At 40.7% G+C, this 22,408-nt stretch overlaps 1 protein-coding gene across 3 annotated transcripts in view; it reads right to left on the reverse strand.

The window, feature by feature from the left end:
- LOC108437886 (cadherin-related family member 1) overlaps positions 1-22,408 on the reverse strand; it is a 50,544-nt gene that overhangs the window by 11,996 nt on the left and 16,140 nt on the right. For all 3 annotated transcript variants that reach the window (XM_017715299.2, XM_017715298.2, XM_017715300.2), the window contains 9 exons: positions 18,712-18,828; positions 17,738-17,881; positions 15,626-15,704; positions 13,624-13,724; positions 13,327-13,530; positions 9,225-9,377; positions 8,875-9,039; positions 5,864-5,931; positions 1-229 (listed from right to left, as the gene is read on the reverse strand). In XM_017715299.2, coding sequence (XP_017570788.2) covers positions 1-229; positions 5,864-5,931; positions 8,875-9,039; positions 9,225-9,377; positions 13,327-13,530; positions 13,624-13,724; positions 15,626-15,704; positions 17,738-17,881; positions 18,712-18,828 — 1,260 coding nt within the window. The remainder of the gene's footprint in view (positions 230-5,863; positions 5,932-8,874; positions 9,040-9,224; positions 9,378-13,326; positions 13,531-13,623; positions 13,725-15,625; positions 15,705-17,737; positions 17,882-18,711; positions 18,829-22,408) is intronic.

Here is a 22,408-nt window from a genome sequence, read left to right on the forward strand (position 1 = left end):
CTCTACTTTCACAGGCGCACCGATGATCATGGTCTTCTCCAGGAAGTTTTCATCAAACTCTGGAGGGTGGTCATTTAGATCCAGCACAGTGACAAAGACCTCGGCCAGGCTGTATTTACCCTCAGTGTCTTCTGCTTTCACATAAAAATTATACTTGGACTTCACTTCAGCGTCCAGAGTGGCCCACGGCTGAGTATAGATGATTCCTGAAGTGGGGTGGATCAGAAACCTGGAAGGCAGAAAGAAAAAACTGGTTCAAAGAACAGAAACAAAAACCAGAGGCAAACACAAATGTGTCTGTTACACATGATTACGTGAGAAAAACACCTTGTATTTCCATTTGTGTACCTATTTAGTAAGTAGAGCTGACAAACTGGGCAACGATGGTCATGTTGTTATGCCTGATTGGTCTATGTAGCCCAGGAGCAGGTTATCTGTCATAGACTGAGCCTTGAATGTAGGACATGACCCAGGCTAAACTACAGAACTTCCTGTAATCAACTGCTACACAATTCATACTATAATCAATGACTGATATTCAACAAACACCAGGAATATGTGATCAAATCCATTATATTTACAAAAGTATTTGCTTGTCTGGCTTCACACACATATGAAATTGAGTGACATCCCATTCTCAATCCATATAGTTTAATATGATGTCGGCCCACGCTTTGCAGCTATAACAGCTTCAACTCTTCTGGGAAGGCTTTCCACAAGGGTTAGGAGTGTTTATGGAAACTCTTCCAGAAGTACATTTGTGAGGTCAGACACTGATGTTGGATGAGAAGGCCTGGCTCACAGTCTCCGCTCTAATTCATCCCAAAGGTGTTCTATGGGGTTGAGGTCAGGACTCTGTGCAGGCCAGTCAAGTTCTTCCACACCAAACGTGCTCATCCATGTCTTTAAGGACCTACTTTGTGCACTGGTGCGCAGTCATGTTGGAGCAGGAAGGGGCCGTCCCCAAACTGTTCCCACAAAGTTGGGAGTGTGAAATTGTCCAAAAACTCTTGGTGCTGAAGCTTTAAGAGTTAATTTCACTGGAACTAAGGGGCCGAGCCCAACTCCTGAAAAACAACACCACACCATGATCCCCCCTCCACCAAACTTTACACTTGGCACAATGCAGTCAGACAAGTACCGTCTCCTGGCAACTGCCAAACCCAGACTCGGCCATTGGCAGACGGAGAAGCGTGATTGGTCACTCCAGAGAACACGTCTCCACTGCTCTAGAGTCCAGTGGCGGCGCTTTACACCACTGCATTCCACACTTTACATTGCACTAAGGCTTGGATGCAGCGGCTCAGCCATGGAAACTCATTCCATGAAGCTCTCTACGCTGTTCTTGAGCTGATCTGAAGGCCACATGAAGTTTGGAGATCTGTAGCGATTGACTGCAGAAAGTTGGTGACCTCTGCACACTATGCCCCTCAGCATCCGCTGATCGCTTCAACTTTGTTATAATCCCACTGACAGTCCACTGTGGAATATTTAGTAGTGAGGAAATTTCACGACTGGACTTGCTGCACAGGTGGCGTCCGATCACGGTACCACGCTGGAATTCACTGAGCTCCTGAGAGCGACCCATTCTTTCACTAATGTCTGTAGAAGCAGTCTGCAGGCCTAGGGGCTCGGCTTTATACACCTGTGGCCATGGAAGTGACTGGATCACCTGAATTCAATGATTTGGATGGGTGAGTGAATACTTCTGGAGATATAGTGTATGTTGATTTATGACCAAGATATGCATGTTAGAAGAGCACAATGACCAGTCTTTGCTGGCAGCATGACTCCATGACCCTAGAATTGCTCAAAAGAATTTGATACAACCCACCTACCTCTACAGCCATCATGCTTTGTGCTGACCAGTTATACTATAATGTAAATCCTGCCAACTATTTAGGAGCTGAGTAATCTAAAGCATTATGTGCCATTAAGGCCCTGAGATGGGTCTCAAGCCCTGTGATAACAATGAAATTTTCCATTTCATGTCAGACAGGCCTGCGCCTCAATCTGTTTTCTCGCTGTTGTACCATCAGTGCTCAGCTGGTGAAAATTAACAAGCCTGCATTAAACTTGAGAGCTTTCGCACATTTCCAATGCGCCTTCCGTGCCAGGGTGGGAGCGAGGAATACATTAACAGGTTTTTGCATTTACTGTGCACTTCGTGCTCTTGTCAGCATGGCTGTCTTCCTATCTCCAGCTGTCACGTCGCATGCTAATTGGGCTCTGACTCACAAAAGGAGCCTGGAGAGTCTATTTTTATTCTTCCAATCCAATTAGGCGATTAGCTAGTGTCTTTGCTCCAGTCTCCAAGTAAACTGTTTGTGCAGGAGATGAACCATCCAGAGAGTCTCCTCCTTTTAAAGACGCTAGCCCAACCCAGCCCCGCCCTCCAAAACATATCCCATCATCCTCTTAACCAGGTGGCTTTCAACTCCAAACATGCACATGGCTGCTTGCTACCGTAATGGCAGGCCAGTTCACTCTCTGCAGGCTCATGTGTGATCGTGAAAGCGAAGTGCTTTACTTTTCTTTGGCATAAAAACAATGTGTTGGAATGTTGCTTCCATCTGCTTCATTAGAAACACCTGCCATGTATTTCCACTAACTGGCCACATTATTAGAAACAACTAACCTTTACTTCCACTCAGTGGTCACTTTATCAGAAATACCTACAATGTACTTCCATTCAATGGCCACTTTATTAGAAACATCTATGCTGTATGTCCACTTACTGGCCACTTTATTAGAAACAACTACCTTGCTCTTTCACTCCCTGGCCATTTTACTGGAAACAACTACCTTGCTCTTTCACTCCCTGGCCATTTTACTGGAAACAATTACCTTGTTCTTTCACTCTCTGGCCACTTTATTAGAAACACCTACCATGTACTTCCACTTACTGGCCACTTTATTAAAAACACCTACCTTTTATGCCAACTCTCTGGCCACTTTATTAGAAACACCTACCTTGTACATCCACTCTCTGGCTACTTTATTAGAAACACCTACCTTGTACGCCAACTCTCTGGCCACTTTATTAGAAACACTGACCTTGTACATCCACACTCTGGCTACTTTATTAGAAACACCTGCCTTGTACATCAACTCCCTGGCCACTTTATTAGAAACACTGACCTTGTACATCCACACTCTGGCTACTTTATTAGAAACACCTGCCTTGTACATCAACTCCCTGGCCACTTTATTAGAAACACTGACCTTGTACTTCCACTCATTGGCTACTTTATTACAAAGATCTCCCTTATAGCTCCACTACGTAGGTGTACAATAACAGACTGTGGTTCATCTCCGGCTACCCAATTTATCACCCCCTTCTACCTCATTCAACATTAGTCAGTTTCTGACTGCAGCACTGGTGTGGTCCAGATATTATTTGCGTGGTGGTCCATTTTCAGCACAGCAGTGATACTGACATGGTAGTCTGTATGGTGCTGGTATGAGTGTATCAGACACTCCAGTTGCTGGAGTTTCAACATATGTCAATGTCACTGCTAGGTGGACCACCAACCAAAAACATCCAGACAACAGCAGCTCTATGGTGAGAAACTGACCAAACTGACCACAGACTGTGCATCAGTACAGTAACAGTCTGTAAGGGCATTTTTTCCAGCAAACTCATGGTCACACATTTTGTAGTCATTCCACTGGCAAGTGAACTGCACTGTACCGTGCTGTAGCCGTGTTGAAATATTTCTTGTTGGTGCACCAAGCGTGCTGTAATGGGTCATATGAGTGTAGCTAAAATAGGGCAGACCACTGACGTCATGGCATCCAAAAAAAAGCGTCAGACCACTGCCATTGAAATGAGACACTAGATGGTCAGCCTTAGTGACTCACAACATGAAATCAAATGCCAAGTGACATCCTCCAGATAACAACACCTCCTTTAACAATTCTCATGAGAAACAGACACATGTACTAAAGTAGGGTGGATATTTCTGGGTTTGATCAGTAATTGGACTGTGCCGTACTGCCCAGTGGAAAAACTGAAATAATAAAGTGGCCAACATGTCCACAATAATATGTTCTGAATATTTCAAATGGTGGAGACTCTATAGGTCAGAGCTCTTTAATTCAAATTCTATAAGGTCCAGTTAGAGAAAATATCCTCAAGCGAAGGTCTGGAACATCATAATGTCTAACTTGTATCATGATTCAGTTCCATATACTGTTTACTGAAGTAGCCTAGCAGGCATATCAACATCTTATACAGTCAACAACTGGAAGTCAAACCAAATAAAGTCAAATTCAGTGACATTTCACCAACATTTACAGTCAGTTTTCTCTCTTTAGATCACGTCATGTGGAATAACTTCCCTCTGACTCACTTTCTTCTCTGATTGCTGTTTCTCTCCTCATCCCTCCCCTGTGGCGTCACCCACTGGAGTCTCAGTGTTCATCGTAATGCACAGATCTGATTGGCTGAGTAGCGTCACGTGTGATATTTACAACGCACGCGATTGGTCTGTGAGTCTCCTGGGTCACTAAAGCTACCGTAAAGGCTAGAAAAGTTACGTCGATTAAAACAGGACCACCCCTTCGAAATTAAAAAATTCTCCATAGTTTATTGGTTATAGGTCCAGGTTTACATAGGACAGCGTCTGGGTCTGGACTCGGTCCGTTGTCCGCCTGTTATTGACCTCTGCTATAGGTCTTTAATTTTTCGTTCAGCTTGTTCAAATCAATTTATAAATGATAGTATGATTTTTTAAGCCATTAAAGACGTAAAACTAAAAGCTCAGTAAAAAGTATTAGTACAATGATGGGCCCACCACCAGCACAGTGTTAAGATCATTGGTAAAAGATTATTTGTAGAGGTTCTCCTGTAGCAGCTGTAGCCAGTCAGCAGCCTGTCCATGTTGTCCACCCTCACACACACACACACACACACACACACACACAGGACCTCCACACTTTCACTCCCCACAGGTTCAGCCCAACACCATGTGTAATATAAATGTGTGAGGGGTGAACAGAGTGAAGACACTGAAAATAGGTTATTTTATATGTTCTTCTCAGAAAATGAGCAAAGTCAAAAGAATCTGGGGTTGAAATAATAGTAAATCGCATAATTTTTCTTCTGGTAAACATTGAAAATGTGTCCCACAGACCTGAACACCACACAAGGGCTTAAAGCACTGCAAGGTTATTTAGGGAATCAGACGTTCTTCAGTGGCATCGCTCTAAAGAAGCCTTTGTTTTTAAAGGGCCCACAGCACAGAACACCAGATTTAACCTAGAACAAAAAGGCTTGATATAGTAGATCAAAGTTTAAAACTTGGTTTTCAGATTTTCAGTTGATTTAGTCTATTTACAGAAACTAAGCACTGTATGTTTCAACTGAACTGCTTTCATGAATGAGGCACAATACAGAGGCCATTTTTACATATATCAGTGTTAACTGCATGGCTTTAATTCTGAGGTATGAAGAGAGGCTGGAAATGGTCATATAATGAACTGTGATTGTTTACAGTGCATAAAACCATACAAATGGATAGGTGTAGGTATGCCAGTAGCTTTCACTGTTGGCCGCAGTCAAACTATTCCTTAAACCGAACAGGTTTTGTGGTACTAATCTAGTGTTCATTGATCAGTCTGTGCAGCATGTGTGCCGTTACATAAAGATCAGATGCCTCTGTCATTAGACTATCTGTTTTCCTTCCTAAGTCCATGAATCACAGCTTTGGAGATAATAATATTGCATAAGCTTTTATTGGTTCAGGGTGATTTAGTCTGGGTCGCTGGCTGGGAAACGGTCGCAGACAGAGTCAATCATTTAATTTCATGAAGCTGTGATTATTAATATTGGCAAGGAGGTCATTTTAGCTCTACTCACAGATCAGCTCCTGAGCCATAGATGGAGTACTTCACATCTCCCCACAGGCCTGAGTCCAGATCTGTGGCCTGAAAATAGAAGAATCCACTAAAGAAAAACCCCAAAATAGAACATTCAGAGGAAAGAAGAATATATATATATATATATAAATATTACCAGGCAAGTTTCTACACTCACTGTCCATTTGATCAGCCCCACTGACAATATAGGTGGTACGAGCAGATCAGACAGATCAGAGTTTTTAAACACTGTGTCCACTCACTGTCCACTCTATTAGACACTCCTACCTTGTCGGTCCACCTTGTAGATGTAAAGTCAGAGACGACAGCTCATCTGCTGCTGCACAGTTTGTGTTGGTCATCCTCTAGTCCTTCATCAGTGGTCACAGGACGCTGCCCACAGGACGCTGCTGGCTGGTTATTTTTGGTTGGTGGACTATTCTTAGTCCAGCAGCGACACTGAGGTGTTTAAAAACTCCAGCAGCACCGCTATGTCTGATCCACTCAGACCAGCACAACACACACTATCACACCACCACCACATTAGTGGTACTGCAGTGCTGAGAAGAAGCCACCACCCAAATAGTACCTGCTTTGTGAAGGTCCAACCAAGCTGTTGCAATGGTTGCCAGTTATAAAAGGCTAGCTCTGTTAACACAGGATTTGCATGCATCACTATGCACTGCATATTATGGAAGGATAAATCAGCAGACATTTCCTAAATTGTGTCCTTGTATCTACTATGAATTTAAAAAAATAAATAAATAAAATAAAAATAGATGCATGAGTGCTGCCAGCATTGCTGCAGAGGTTGAAGAAGTGGGTGGTCAGCCTGTCAGTGCTCAGACCATACGCCGCACAATGCATCAACTCGGTCTGCATGACCGTTGTCCCAGAAGCAAGCCTGTTCTGAAGCTGACGCACATGAAAGCCTGGAAACAGTTTGCTGAAGAAAACCAGTCCAAGGACATGGATTACTGGAACCATCTCCTGTGGTCTGATGAGATCAAGATAAACTTGTTTGGCTCAGATGGTGTACAGCATGTGTGGTGGCGCCCTGTTGAGGAGTACCAAGACAACGGTCTCTTGCCTACAGTGAAGCATGGTGGTGGTAGCATCATGGTCTGGGGCTGCATGAGTGCTGCCGGCACTGGAGAGCTGCTGTTCATTGAGGGAAACATGAATTCCACCATGTACTGTGACCTTCTGAAGCAGAGCGTGATCCCCTCCCTTCAGAAACTGCGCCGCATGGTAGTTTTCCAACACATTAATGACCCCAAACACACCTCCAAGATGACAACTGCCTTGCTGAAGGTGAAGGTGATAGACTGGCCAAGTATGTCTCCAGACCTAAACCCAGTTGAGCACTTGTGGGGCATCCTCAAACCGAAGGAGGAGGAGCACAAGGCGTCTAACATCCACCAGCTCCGTGATGTCATCATGGAGGAGTGGAAGAGGATTCCAGTAGCAGCCTGTGCAGCTCTGGTGAATTCCATGCCCAAGAGGGTTCAGGCAGTGCTAGATATTAATGGTGGTCACACTAAATATAGACCCTTTGAGCACAATTTGGACACATTCACTGTGAGGTGGACATTAATGTCTGTGTGTTGTTCTTTTCAGAGGACAGTAAATCTGCTCTGCTATACAAGCTGCACACTGACCACTTTAAGTTATATTCAAGTTTCATTTCTATAGTGTCGTCCCATGAAAAGATATAATTAAATATTTGCAGCATGCCAGGGGTGCACTCACTTTTGTGAGATACTGTGTGTGTGTATATATATATATATATATATATATATATAAATATATATATATGTACATAACCACTTTGAATTTGAATTCATAACCACTTCAAGTCAGAGCTTTCAGTGGAAGAGGTTCTAGAGACAACAAACTCTTCAGATGTCTGGTTCCTATCACTATGACTGTGAATAATTCCAACACAAATGTCTCTAGAACTGAGCATTTTACCACAAACTACAACCCTATTTCCAAAACAGTTGGGATGCTGTGCAGAATGTAAATAAAAATAGAATGCAATGATATGCAAATCATGTAAACCATATTTTTAAAGGATTTAACATACTACAAAGACAACATATCAAGTGTTGAAACTGGGAAATGTTCATGTTGTTTTAAAAATATATGCCCATTTTGAATTTCATGCCAACAACATGTTCCAAAAAAGTTGGGACAGGGGTCTGTTTACCTCTGTGTTTCATCACCGCTTCTTTTAGCAACACTCTGAGGAGACGCTGCTGTAGTTCTGAAGGTGAAATATGTTCCTGTTTTTGTTTGATACGGGATTTCAGCTGCTCAGCAGTTCAGAGTCTCCTTTGTTGTGTTTATCATTTCATAATGCACCAAATGTTTTCAGTCGTGACAGGTCTGGACTGCAGGCAGGTCAGTTGAGCACCTGGACTCTTTTAATACAGAGCAATGCTGTTATAATACCCACAGAATGTGGTTTGACTTTGTCTTGCTGAAATAATCGAGGCTTTCCCTGAAAAAGACGTCGTCTGGACGGCAGCATACGTTGCCAAAATTTATATATCATTCAGCATTAATGGTGCCTTCACAGATCACCCATGCCAAAACTTTAGCCTTTTGTTGCCCCCGTCCCAACTTTTTTGGAATGTGTTGTTGGCATCAGAATCAAAATGGGCATACATTTAAAAAAAAAAAAACAGTACAATTTCTCAGTTTCAACATTAGATTTGTTGTCTTTGTACTATTTTCAACTAAATCTAGGGTTTAAATCATTTGCACATCATTGCATTTTGTTTTTATTTACATTTTGCACAGTGTCCCAACCTTTTTGGAAATGGGGTTGTACTTTGAGTGACTTTATTTACATTTTAATCATTGAATTGTACAGAAATGTAGAAAAATCACTGGCCCTTTAATCTGGGTCTGGGAAACTGGCTCATGCACAGAAACGTTTTATCATGCAACACAATCACAGGCGGAAATGAAACTGGGACTAGAACTGAACCCTGCTGCACTCACAGTGACAGATACAACATTGGAGCCTCCAGGTGAGTTCTCAGGGATCCTGGCGATGTAAAAGTCAGTGGAAAACTTGGGGGTGTTATCATTGGTGTCCAGAAGGTGGATTATGATGTCTGCTGTGGCGCTGAAACGCTCCGGCGTGTCAATTTCAACTGCTAACAGCTGGAAAACATGGAAAATATCATTGAAGAGAACCTATGGTTCTACAAAATGCTTCTTTTTTTCCTTTTAATTACACACATCTAAATCTAAAACAGTCACTATCGCCAATAACGAAAATAATAAAATAAAGGAAAAATTCCAATTTTATTTTCTACGAGGCAAAAAGTGTCATTTTCTTTTCATACCTTGAATGATAAAAACGTGTATTTTTCATAGTCGATGGCCGTTGAGTTCTCCACTATAATGGTGACTTGGGCTTCATTAAGCACCGTTTGAGGGACCACACGAAGAACTCGACCAGGTCCCACCAGCCTCAGTCTGAACTTAGCATTTGCCCCCTGATGAAAAGAAGAAAGGAAACATTAACCTAGACCAGCTGCAGTTATCATTATTGATAACAAAATCATGCTGTACTTTTTTATTTTATATATAATTATATATCGCTCCATTTTTGTCGCTTTTCAGTTTTTGACATAATTTGAAAACAGCCTGTTGTCCTTCACATTATGTGTATATTTCATTGAGACTGGACCAAAAGAAATGATACAAAATGACTTGGAAAAACGTCTGGCTCCACATCAAAAGTAAAGGCTTTTTCCTTCTCCTCTATAGTTACCGTTTTGGAGATACGAGGTTTTGTTCCGACCACAGTGACATATTTTACACAATTATCTCCAACTTCTCTAAATCACTGACATGAATGGAGACAGTGTGCAGATTCTAAAATCTCAGTCCATACTACACCACAGTAAAAGGGATATTTCACTATGCCGTGAGTTGGGTGACAAATTATTGTTGTGCAGAGTCACAATGTCTAAAATACAATCATAGCCATTTCATTCACTATTGAGAACCGCCAGTGAACATACATATAGGAATAGGTAGTAATTTTCTGTGAAGGAGCCTCATTTTAGAGACATTTCTGAGTTGATAAATTGGAACAATGAATGGAATCCCCATTTAAAGTAATAGCGCCTCACTGCTATGTTGCCCAGATAAAGTAAAAGCATTAGAGAATATGCAAAAACAGCAAACTATACAAATAGTTAAAGCACTTAATGCAAACCATAATGCATGAGTTGAGCACAACATTCTTGATCCTAATATCAGAATATTATAAATTGGGTTTTATTCCTAGTAAATTTGGTTATTTTGAATTATTAATAATTAACATACCGCATCATGTACAGTTAAATCTCTGGTCATTCTTCGGATAGAAATACATCCCAATTTCTGAGACTGCCATTGAAACGTTTCCAAAATCAAAGGATAACAGCTGACAGCAGCTTAAATCGGATCTTATGCAATGATGACTTGCGCTGTTTTATACATCATTTGGCATAAAGACAGATTAAATACACGGGAAAATGTTCATTATGTTGCATAAGACCAAGACAGTGAATACAGTACAATGTCCTCTGCAACCATGTGAAATGTATTGCTGTCTACACTGATGCTATTCTGTGATAATTAACTGTTTTTCCTCGGACTGTTGAGGATTCCTACGTTCCTCACATGAAGCTGAGATGAATCTGTTTTGATGCGATTTGATTTTATGTATAAAAGACAACAGTTTATTTTTCTTATTAACAGACTTTCCTATAATACAAAAAACTCCTAAATGGTCACGATTTGACCTGATTTGGAAAACAACCCAAATCATTTCGTTAAATGTTTTTCACAGATTCACCACAGTTTGGCATGTTCACATCAGTTATTACAGTCAGAGCTCATGTTTTCCTCTGACCCTCTGAAGACCCTCTGAAGAATCTTGAAACGGCTTCTGACCTGCCAGCACAGTGAGCAACAGGCATATTCTATTTGTTAAAAGTATATGTAATGCACATCGTTTGCTCTCGATAATGCATTAAAGGAACAGTTTAACAACAACAACAACAACAAAAGCAAAGAATTTTCGCCAAACGCAGTCGATCATCCAAGACATGGTTGGTGTATGAAGTTTACTCCTGTATTTTCGTTTGTTTATAACTTCCCAAGACAAATTTAGCAGTTATTCATTTGTATCCATCATATGCTAGTTATGACTCGCAAAAACAACCATGTTTAGAAACTGAAACTGAAACTGAAAACGATCCCGGAAATTTACTGAAGACAAGGCAAGTAAAAGGACTGAAACATTAGCAGGACAAACATTAATGCCTCTTTTCTTCATGTAAGTCAGTATTCAGAGTTTATTTAGGCCAGTATTGCGCTGTATGTATGTGCTTATTTTGGACGACAGCTTTATGTCTTCTAGATATGAAGTGTAGGTGTTTGCCCAGCTGATGCTCAGCCAGGCTTGTTGGGTTTTCTCTTTTGGATGATCAAATGGGTTCTGAATACTTGCTTTCTCTTTGCATGATTTCGGTTCATTTTTCATTCTTGATTTTGGCAGTAAAAATGTATCTGTAATCTTTTTCAAGTGCATACATGGAGAACTGGATCACTGTCCCAGCATTCACTTTGAAAGTATGGGTGATATCAATGTTTTCTAGCTCACTATTGCCCAGTTGGACACAAAATGTTGATCAGTCATAACAGAGGTTAAATTATGTCTTTTTTGGCTCCGGAGTGGTGCGACCGTCTAAGCATTGACCCTAACATCAAGAGATCGTTAGTTCGATCCCTGGTGATGCTACAGCCGGGAGTCCAAGACAGCACAACTGGCCTCGCTCTCTCTGGGTGGGTAAGTTAAGTTAAGTGATACTTTTTTAAAACCACAAACGGGGAAAATTCCACCTCCACATTTAACCCATCTGTGAAGTGAAACACCACATTAGGGGGCAGTGAGCACACTTGCCCGGAGTGGCGGGCAGCCCTATGCACAGTGCCCAGGGAGCAGTTGGGGGTTAGGTGTCCACCTCAGTCATGGACTGGGGATCGAACCAGCGACCTTTGGGTCACAGGGCCAGTTCCCTAACTTCCAGCCCACGACTGCCCCCTGCCATCCCACGGATGCCCCCCCCATCACGATGCAAGGTCAGCCCATGGGTCTGTTAGCTGATGTAACATCTGGTGGTTGGCGCTTTCCTCCGAGCGCGTTCAGCTGTCCAATCACGTTGCGTGAGCGGCAGTATTTATATACATATGTCCTTTTGAATGAAACTTTCCACAATAGATTAACAAATTAAATCATTCTAAATGTCCCAAAACGGTATGATTTTAGTCAGAGTGGTCCTTTATAGATGATTAATAAACTCTTAAGAGAATATGAGTAACACATCAACAACATCTCAGTGAAGTCGCAGCAGTGAAGTAGACTTGTGGACGTCTTGTAGATGTTGTGATGAAACGTTACTTTCATTTTATTTAGTTGTATTTTTAATATGTCACTTCCATTACGCAAAACCTAACCTAATCCTAACCTTGGCCCTAATCCTAACCCTAATCTTAAACTATCTAAACCTAACCCTCATATGTTTTTGACATGCTACTGAGAGTCTGAGTGTTTGTTTCATCTAAAAAGACTCAAAGTGTCACGAATTAGAACAACAGAAGTGAACTGGATGTTCATCACAGGTAAGCAAGCAAGTCAACATTTGTAAGGGCAGTTGTCAGCTGTACAGGATTGTTTGATATGAAGAGAGCTGCAGTTGACTTGCCAGGGTCGTCTTTGTGGAGATGTGTTTACAGTTTTCACAGCGGGGGGTCTCACCCCCCCCATTGCCCCCCTCGTTGCTCACTAGCAGCTCAACACAGTGTCATATTTCACAAACAGAGAGAGAACCATGTTCTAGTTAATGTGACAACAAATCAATTTCCACTCCACCAGCAGAGCGGCCACTAGGGGGCTGCAGAAGGACGTTCCACTTTTGAAGGCTGATGCAAAACAAGTTGCCAATTCTGCCATAAATCTGCATGATCACATGTTCTCTTAGCACTTTTGCTGCATATATTTATTACGTATGAACACCGTCTAATAATGCAAACAAGGCCTAATATCTAATAAATCAATAATAACTGATTCTAAATGCTTTCTGGATGTGTGGGCATGGTCACTAAGAAACTATCACAGTGCATCCACTAAAAGCTTCAATTCCACACACCGATCCATTTTACTTTGGCCAACTTGCTTGTGCCATAGTTAAAGGAGAAAAACAAAAGTGTCTGAATGGATTGCAAGCGAAAGGGTTCATGGGGTTAATGGACTAGCTTAAAAAAGTTATCGGTGACCAGAATGCACTGTTTCATAAAACAAACTGGCTCCAGCTTTCAGTTATTGTCAGCACTCAGTGTTGAAAAAGATAAACATGTGGAGTAAATTTGATAAAGTTTCTAAGCACTTACCTGGTCAGAGTCATTGACTGTAATCTTCAGGCCTCGGAGGATTTCCCCTTCAGGCGGGTGCTCATACATGGTCAGTTCAAACCTGTTCTGAGGCCCATTCTCGCCATAAAATGTTGGCGGGTGGTTGTTGAGGTCCACCACGCGGATTGTCACCATTGTGATGGTGTAGTCAAGCAATTGGTTTTCTGGCCCGACCTCTGAGGCCTTGTTTCAAGACAAGAAAGAGATTATCAATATATTATCAATATTATACTGTCATATTTCCAACTACTCTGCTTAAGAACTGTTTAAAAGTACCTTGACCTGAAGTTCATACAACTCATTTTTCAGTTGGATGGGATATGTTGTCAAGGTGATGCAGCCACTTGAGCTGTTGATGCTGAAGGAGCCATCACTGCCTAATAAATAATAATAATAATAATAATAATAAAAACCTCAATTACTCAAATTTATCCTTATCCACAATTACAAATACATGTAAAATGGTCAACACCATATTAGTGATTCAGTACAACAACCTGAAGATAAAAATCAATGTACAGCACTGTGAAAAATATTTGCCCTCTTGTAATTCCTTTCATTTTCCATATTTGTACCCTTTGATTGTTTGAGATGCTCAAATAAAATTTCATATAAGACAAAAACGGAAAATCCGACCAAACAGCACACTATTTCTCAAAATTCAGTTGGAGATTGGAAAGTTATTGAAATCTATCAGTCTAGAAAGGGTTACTAACTTTCTGGGACTCCAGTGAAATGCAGGGAGAGAGGTCATCTTCAGTTTGGAGCAGTGGTGAATCTTCCCAGAAGTGGTCGGCCTACTAAAACTCTTCAAGACTGCATCAATAACTTATCCAGGAAGCCACTCAAGAACTCTGATGAACATCTAAGCAACTGTTAGCCTTGTTCACCTCAAATAAGGTCAGCATTCATGATTCCACTATTAGAAAGATGGAAGTGGCTAGGCCAAAACTGTTGTGAACTTAAGGGCTCACATTTATGGACTGTTCTGTGGAGTGATGAGTAACAGGTGGAAGTTTTTGGACGGCACACCTGTAAAGCTAAGTCAGCATTCCAAAAGAACATCATACCAACAGTGAAACATGGTGGTGGTAGTGTGATGGTGTGGGAAAGCTTTGCTACTTCAGAGCCAGGCAACTTGCCACAATTGAGAAAACCATTAATTCTGATCTCTACCAGAAAATTCTGCAGAAGAGTGACTGGTCATCAGTCTGTGATCTCAAACAGCTAGGATATGAGGCAAGACACTAATCTGAAGCACTGGAAGCCCACTTCTCAATGGCTGCAAAGAAACCTCTTCAACTCTTTGAGAACATCAGTGGTTCCAAAATGTGTTTCGTCATGTTCTTCATAACGTTCATATTCCATAAGCTCCATTCAGAAGCTGGGCGTCGTGTGAGGCTGTAGCTCTTCTCTCCAGTCTAATAGACGGTGATGTCATTTTAAACCCTTATAATAAAAGAAGCTGAACTTTGTTTTTCTACTGAAAGTCGACTCGTTTTTCCCCAAATCTGGGCTCTAAACTATAAACAGACGCCGTCTCTTCAGTGATCTGCTCTGGAAACATCACTTTTAGAAAACAACACAAAGAGCAGCGGAGATTTTTGGCCTTCAGCAGTAAATTATAATGCATGTAGTGATATGTGGAGATCATAAACACATGTTCTGTTCATTTGAGGGGCTTTTACAAAAAATAAACAAATAAAATAAAAATGTACTTTTATTTCAAGCAGTGAAATAACTTGCCATACGATTTAGCCATGTAAATTCAGATGGAAAAACCAAAATACAGCCTGGAGAATAAGACATTAAGATGTTGGAGTTGCCTAGTCAATGTCCTACCCTGAGCCCCATCGAAATTCCTGGCAAGTCCTTAAACAGAAAGTTCAGGCACAAAAGCTCTCCTGAAGAGTGGGCCAAAACTCCTTCACAGTGATAGTAAAAACATCCCAGCTACATATCACATTGGATTATAGTCGTTGAAGCTTAAGGTGCTTATTAAGTTTAGAGGGGCAAGTATTTATTTATTCATGCAGGGCTCAGTTGGTGTTCGATGACTTTTTCCCTTCAACAAATGAAATGATCATTTAAGAACTAATTACAGGCCTCTTCCCGTCCTCTTTGACTCCGATTACATTTTGCATGAGGATCAGAAACCATTTAGTGTGCCAGATGAGGGGGCTAATATTTTTGCACAGCACTGTACGGAAGTCAGCAGTCTATGAGTACACTGCGCTCCTTCTATACAAGCAGGGAGAAAAGCGTAGATACTGCTTACCATTAAAAATAGAGTACTGAATAGGGTTGGGGTTGCCTTGATCTCCATCCTTGGCAAAAACAGTGAAGATCTCTGACCCCTGAACACATAAATGTCCAAAACAAAGATCAGTCAGCGAAACATAGATGGCATACGGTCACTTTTTGTGTACAATATGTCTAATAAACGATCACCTCATAAATTAGGGCCAAACAGTATGGCAGTTGGGGGCAGTCGTGGGCTGGAGGTTAGGGATCTTGGCCTGTGACCGGAAGGTTGCCGGTTTGATCCCCAGGGCCGACAGTCCATGACTGAGGTATCCTTGAACAAGACACCTAACCCCCAACTGCTCCCCGGGTGCCGTAGATAGGGCTGCCCATTGCTCTGGGCAAGTGTGCTCACTGCCCCCTAGTGTGTGTATTCACTAGTATGTATGTGGTGTTTCACTTCACGGATGGGTTAAACGCAGAGGTGAAATTTCCCCGTTTGTGGGATTAATAAAATATCACTATTACTACTATTAAAGTCCTAGTGCTACAATTATATAGCTGCTTATTACGATTTCAGCGCCTTGCGATGTATATTAAAAACTGACCGATAATGTTACTAGGGCTGGGACCACTTATTGATTTATCTATCATTATCGATAATGGCTATGATACAGGATCTATACATTTATATCTATGACAAATTTATCAAATCTTGTTTTTTGAGTACATCTGATGTTACGTCATACTCATAGCAGTGAATGTTGTATTGTATAAAAATGATACTGCAAGCTTAATGAATGAGCTGTTTCATTTTTTTCATAAAGTCTTTTCACACCAGGTTGATTTTTGCAGGTTTAGCTCACTGAAACTTTCACTTCAAGTCCAATCTGCTTTTTTATTTAACACCGACAATGCTGCGTCGTAACGACGACGATGTTTTCAATGTTTTTATTTTTGTATTCACCAGCGCACCTCAAAGACGTGGACCTTCAGCTCCACCAACACACAGGAGCCGAAGCCCTCTGGGATGGAGTTTGAGAGGCTGCTTCAGCACAACGCATTAAAACAAGCAAACAGACTGTGAAAGCAACCATGAACATTTACATTTAATTAATGTTAATGAGTTTTCAAAACTTCTTACTTTTTTTTTTGTCTTTTTACACTGAGTTTTTTTGGGCAGGGAAGCTCTGATGAGGTGTGAGGAGGCCTTATGGCTTAGTTGCAAATGGAAACTATCCAAGATACACAGAATATATGACTGTGAAACACACAAGGCTGAAAATGGTGTAATCTATAAATAACGTTCTTCAAACTGCACCTTCAATTCAGTGGCTTCTCTGAAGACCTTTAAGTTTGGGTGCACTGATCAAAAGACAATTAGACACAGCAAACGCCACAATGTTGAGCATGTCCAAGCTGAGATATCCAAATTAATAAATAAATAAATAAATAAATAAAATTAAAAAATAAAAAACTTCAGCAACTTGTCCGACTAATAAAGAAAAACGTTTGATATCGCAGCTCTGAATTTTTACTTTGGACCTTTTTATGAGCAAGTCATTTGGTTGATTTTGACATGTTCAAATAAGGGAAAAGAGCGATATGTATCAAGAATCTTTGCAGATTTATCAAATTTTTAAATCGCTTATCATCCCAGCCCTCAGCGTTACATGGGTAAATACTGATCTGTGTTAATTTTACCAAAATAATGTCCTTTATTTGGATTATGTGAAGACTTTGATTCATCAAAACACTCAGAAACTCATCTAGAACTGTGATTGCTCAGAATTCTCACACCACTAAGTAAAAATGTGGTATGAGGGCTCATTTACATATTGCAGACTGCTGTAATATACACAGGCTGATGCTGCAGTAATGATTAACATTATACTGTACAGTCCTCTGAAAAATTCCACAGTACATTCAGATCTGACAGTGACTTTCTCAACGACAGTCACTGTAAACAGCACTGTATAAATAAAATTCAACTGAACTGAAGCACACATGCACAGATTCCAAACTCCAGTATTACCTTATGTAATATTGACCACATTATAACTGTCTATCCATTCATGACCATTTCCCATTAACATGCATTTTCCCATTAAAATTTATATAGAAGTACATATAACTTCATACATACAGGGACTGAGACTTCATAGACATATCCAAAATACGGTGTTCCTACAAAAGTAGGAGGAGAATCCTGGGCATCGAGGACATTGATGGTTATGGTGGCTGAAGAGGTCATCACTTGATGTTTTCCATTATATTTACCACCACCATCCTGGACACAGTTTAAGGAAATAGATTCGATTTCTGTGAAAATCAGCTCATGGGGAAATCTACATTATGAACTATAACACACTGAAGCAGGAGTGGTAAAAATCAGCTACTGACGAATAAATAAAATACATGATATGATGGATGTAAAAAGCACAACATAGATTAAACCTATTCTAATAACTAAGTGAGCACCACTTCAGGTTTATTCCTCAGATTTGACAAGCGTAAAATGCCTAATGACTCCTGTGGAATAAAATAAATACAACTCCATTTTTGTGCTGTGCAGAACGTAAATAAAAATCACGTAAACCATATTTTTAAAGGAAAATACTACATAGTATTACAAAATACTACAAAATAGTACAAATGTTGGAACTGAGAAATTTGATTGCTTTTTTTTTCTTTAAATATAAGCCCATTTTGAATTTGATGCCAACAACAAGTTCCAAAAAAGTTGGGACGGGTCCTGTTTACCACTGTGTTTCATCACCTCTTCTTCTAACAACACTCTGCAAGTGTTCGGGAACTGGAGAGACACTGCTGTAGTTCTGAAAGTGAAATGTTTTCCTGATCTTGCTTAAGATGGGATTTCAGCTGCTCATCAGTTCAGTTCATATTTTTATTTTCTCAGTGGTGGCAGGTCTGGACTGCAGGCAGGCCAGTTTAGCACCTGGACTCTTTTACTATGAAGCCATGCTGCTGTAATACATACTTTCTCCCAGACCAATGACCAGCTAATGCAGGCGGCCTTTACCTCTTTTTGATTTTTGATGAAGTGTAGGTCCCTGAGTAAAGTCGATCTAGATTAACGTTATTGAGTATGCCACTTACCTTAGCAACCACAGTGACAAAATGCGTTTTGGAGGTTTCGTAGTCGAGATACTCTCCAGGTTTGATTCGAAGGACTCCGCTATGGCCATCTATGGTGAACTTGGTATTGGGAGTGGTCTGGAGGAAAAACAGCAAATCAATAAATATATTTATCATTCAATGGCTTTCATTTTAAACTACTAGTCATCTACTTTCCATCTACTATCTACTGTTCATCTACAGCATTTTGCAATCTAACCATTCAGTGTTGGCCAACCTACTTGAAAATCTAAACTTAAATGGACTTTTGTCTCTTTCTTTGATAAAAAAAGTAGAACTTTCTAGAACATGTAAAACTAAATGCACCAATTAGATGCCCAAATGCATTTATTCACTTCAGCCACATGAACATCAGTAACAAAGGTGTGCTAGCAGCCAGTGCTAGGCCTAAGCCAGACTAAGCTCTCGATACCTTGCTCAAATGTAATTGAAATTTAATCCAGCAAAGTAGCAGCACATTTCCTGATGGCTCTCTGCAATGACATTAGGCTCTGAGTGCACTCTGTGTGTGAAAGGGTGAACGTAATGCTGCCCACTCTAACACTCGGCTGCTTTCTGCCTGTATTACACACCAAGGCTGGGAGATAACAAAGGTCGTGGAGTAAATATGGATTTGTTTTTGTTGAAAGAGCTGTCTGAGAGAAAGAAGCATCAGTATGACTCTGAAAATGAACCCTTAGAGGTCACAGCTGTCACCAGCGATAACAAACGCATGTTGAAATTTCATGTTAATTACAAGTCCATTTCCAAAAAAGCCCTATATTTAATTGAAAATAGTACAAAGACAACATATCAAATGTTGAAACTGAGAAATTTTATTGTGTTTGGAACAACATTTGCCTAATTTTGAATTTGATGCCAATGAATGTTCCAAAAAAAAAGTGTTATTCATCATCTACTGTACAAAATAACATTAATATATTCAGAGAATCTGGAGAAGTCTATGTATGTGAGGGCCGAAAAAACAATATTTGCTGGCCGTGACCTTTGGGCCCTCAAACATCCATCCATCCATCCATTTTCCAAGCCGCTTCTCCGTCAGGGTCGCGGGGGGGTGCTGGAGCCTATCCCAGCAGTCTTTGGGCGGAAGGCAGGACACACCCTGGACAGGTCGCCAGTCCATCGCAGGGCGGGCCCTCAAACAGCATTGCATTAAAAACAGACATGATTCTGTAGTGGAAATCACTGCATGGGCTCAGAAACACTTCTGAAAACCACTGTCTGTGAACCACAAATGCAAGTTAAAACTCTAAATCACAAAGAAGAAAACAAATATAAACAGGAACCCAGAAACGCTGCCACCTTTTCTGGGCCCGAGCTCATTTAAAATGGACTGAGGGGAAGTGGAAAAGTGTCCTGTGGTCTGACGAATCAACAACTGAAATTATTTTTGGAAATCATGGGCACTGTGTCCTCTGGACTAAAGACCACTCAGCTTGCTATGAGCGGCCAGTTCAAAAGCCAAAATTCATGATGGTGTAGGGGGCAATAGTGATGTGCACATTTGTGAAGGCACCATTAACGCTGAATGATATGTACAACATGTGCTGCCATCCAGACAACATCTTTTTCAGGGAAGGCCTTGATTATTTTCATTATTTCATTTCTGCATGTATTACAACAGCTTTGCTCTAGGGTTAGGGTTAAGAGTCCTGGTGCTAAACTAACTTTCCTGCAGTCCAGGCTTGTCACCACTGAAAACATTTCATGCATTATGAAATGAAAAATACGAGAAAGGAGCAGCTGAAATCCTGTATCAAACAAGATCAGGAAAACATTACCCTTTCAGAACTACATCAGTGTCTCCTCAGTTCCCAAACGCTTACCGAGTGCTGTTGAGAGAAGAGGTGATGAAAACACAGCGGTAAACAAGCCGCCGTCCCAACTTTTTTGGAATGTGTTGCTGCATCAAATTGAAAATGGGCATACAGTTTTTGCAAAAACAAAATTTCTCAGTTTCAACATTTGATTTGTGGTCTTTGCCGTATTTTCCTTTAAAAATATGGTTGACATGATTTGCGCATCATTGCATTCTATTTTTATTATATTATATTTTACATTCTGCACAGCGTCCCAACTGTTTTGAGAATGGGGTTGTACACACTCTTAGCAAAAAGGGTTCTATGTAGTACCAAAAATGTTATGCTTTCAGTAGAAGGTTGAAGAGAACATATTTTATCACGTGGAGTGATGAAAGGCTATTAAAGCAACACAGTGCTATAATATTTTAATGGGTAAGGGCGTTAATAGGCGAAGTAAAACCTACTTGCTTGTGATAAAATCACCATAACATACAGCCTCAGGCAGCATAAAGCTTTTATGAAACAGCAGACAGCATAAAATATGACAAAATACTATTGTTCAATCAACGATTTAAGCTATTGTCCATGCAATTGGGTTCAGATAAACTAGTATTTATCTGTCCAGTAAAGTTGGTCTTTAGGGTTTGCTGTTGCTGCTAAGCTGCCATGGAGCCTCAGAAACAAGACTAAAATGTTCAGTCCCCCATCACTGTGTACGGCAGGTCAATTCATGGGCTTCTGAACTTTTTTTGTTGACAATGAATATCATAATACAGCGCTGCTGAATGCATAAACCTTTGTTTTCTAATTACATTTTTACCTAATTAAATTACCACTATTAGAATGGAAATTTCCATTAGCACCTCTGTGCAATCTCTAGTGTCCTATTAGCACCAGGCTAACACTGCTGAATGTCTCTTTCCTCCACACTGGTGCTGAATCTCAAATGACTCCCAGCTGCCTACATAGTGCACTACATCGGACTTAAAATCCCAGCTCCTGAACACAAACAGTGATGAATATGTATTAATAAGCGTCCGTCTGGGATTCAGCTCACTATACAGACAGTAGGCAGGCATTTGAGATCCTTCCTTGTTTTGATGCCACTTAAAGTGGATCTAACCGAAATGTGAACATTTGGAAAGTGTGAGACGTTCAAGTGTCGTGTTCTTCACTCTTTTCCACTGCAGTTTTACAGTGAAGCGCACAGCAAGCGCCTCAAAGCCTGTGATATTAAACAGAGGAGTTGTTAGCCAGTTAGCTCGTTCCACACTCCTTAAAAAGGTGGTTCTTCAAGGGTTCTTTACTCAACACAATGCTTCTGTAAAGAACCCTGAACACTCCATGGTGAAATGGTTCTACAGATTGACCGAACGTGTGTTGGACTTCTTGAAAAATGGTTCTATTTAGCACCACAACAGGTCCGGCTACTGTTGTGATGGCACACTTGACAGTAGCAGAAGCCTTTTTGGTGCCATGTAGAACCCTGTTCAAAAAGGTTCCACATACACACTTGAAAAAGATTGCTTGTCAAGGGGTTTATCGTATAGAAAATGGTTCTGTGTAGAACCCTTTGCACGGTTGAAGGGTGCTTTGCATCATGAAAGAGTTCTTCAGATGAATGGAGAGTGTGTTCTATATGGTTCATAGACCCTTTTTGAAAAGGCTTCGGTATAGAACCAAAGTGCTTCTTCTGTTTTTATAGGCTTGACATAACATGACATAACAATAGAAGAACTTTTTTTGTGTGCTACACAGAACCCTTTTCAAAAAGGTTCTATATAGAACCATATAGAACACACTCTCCATCAGTCTGAACAACAACTGAATGATGCAAAGAACCCTTTGACCATGCA

This window comes from Pygocentrus nattereri, chromosome 13 (genome assembly GCF_015220715.1).
Source record: "Pygocentrus nattereri isolate fPygNat1 chromosome 13, fPygNat1.pri, whole genome shotgun sequence".
Lineage (NCBI taxonomy): Eukaryota > Metazoa > Chordata > Actinopteri > Characiformes > Serrasalmidae > Pygocentrus > Pygocentrus nattereri.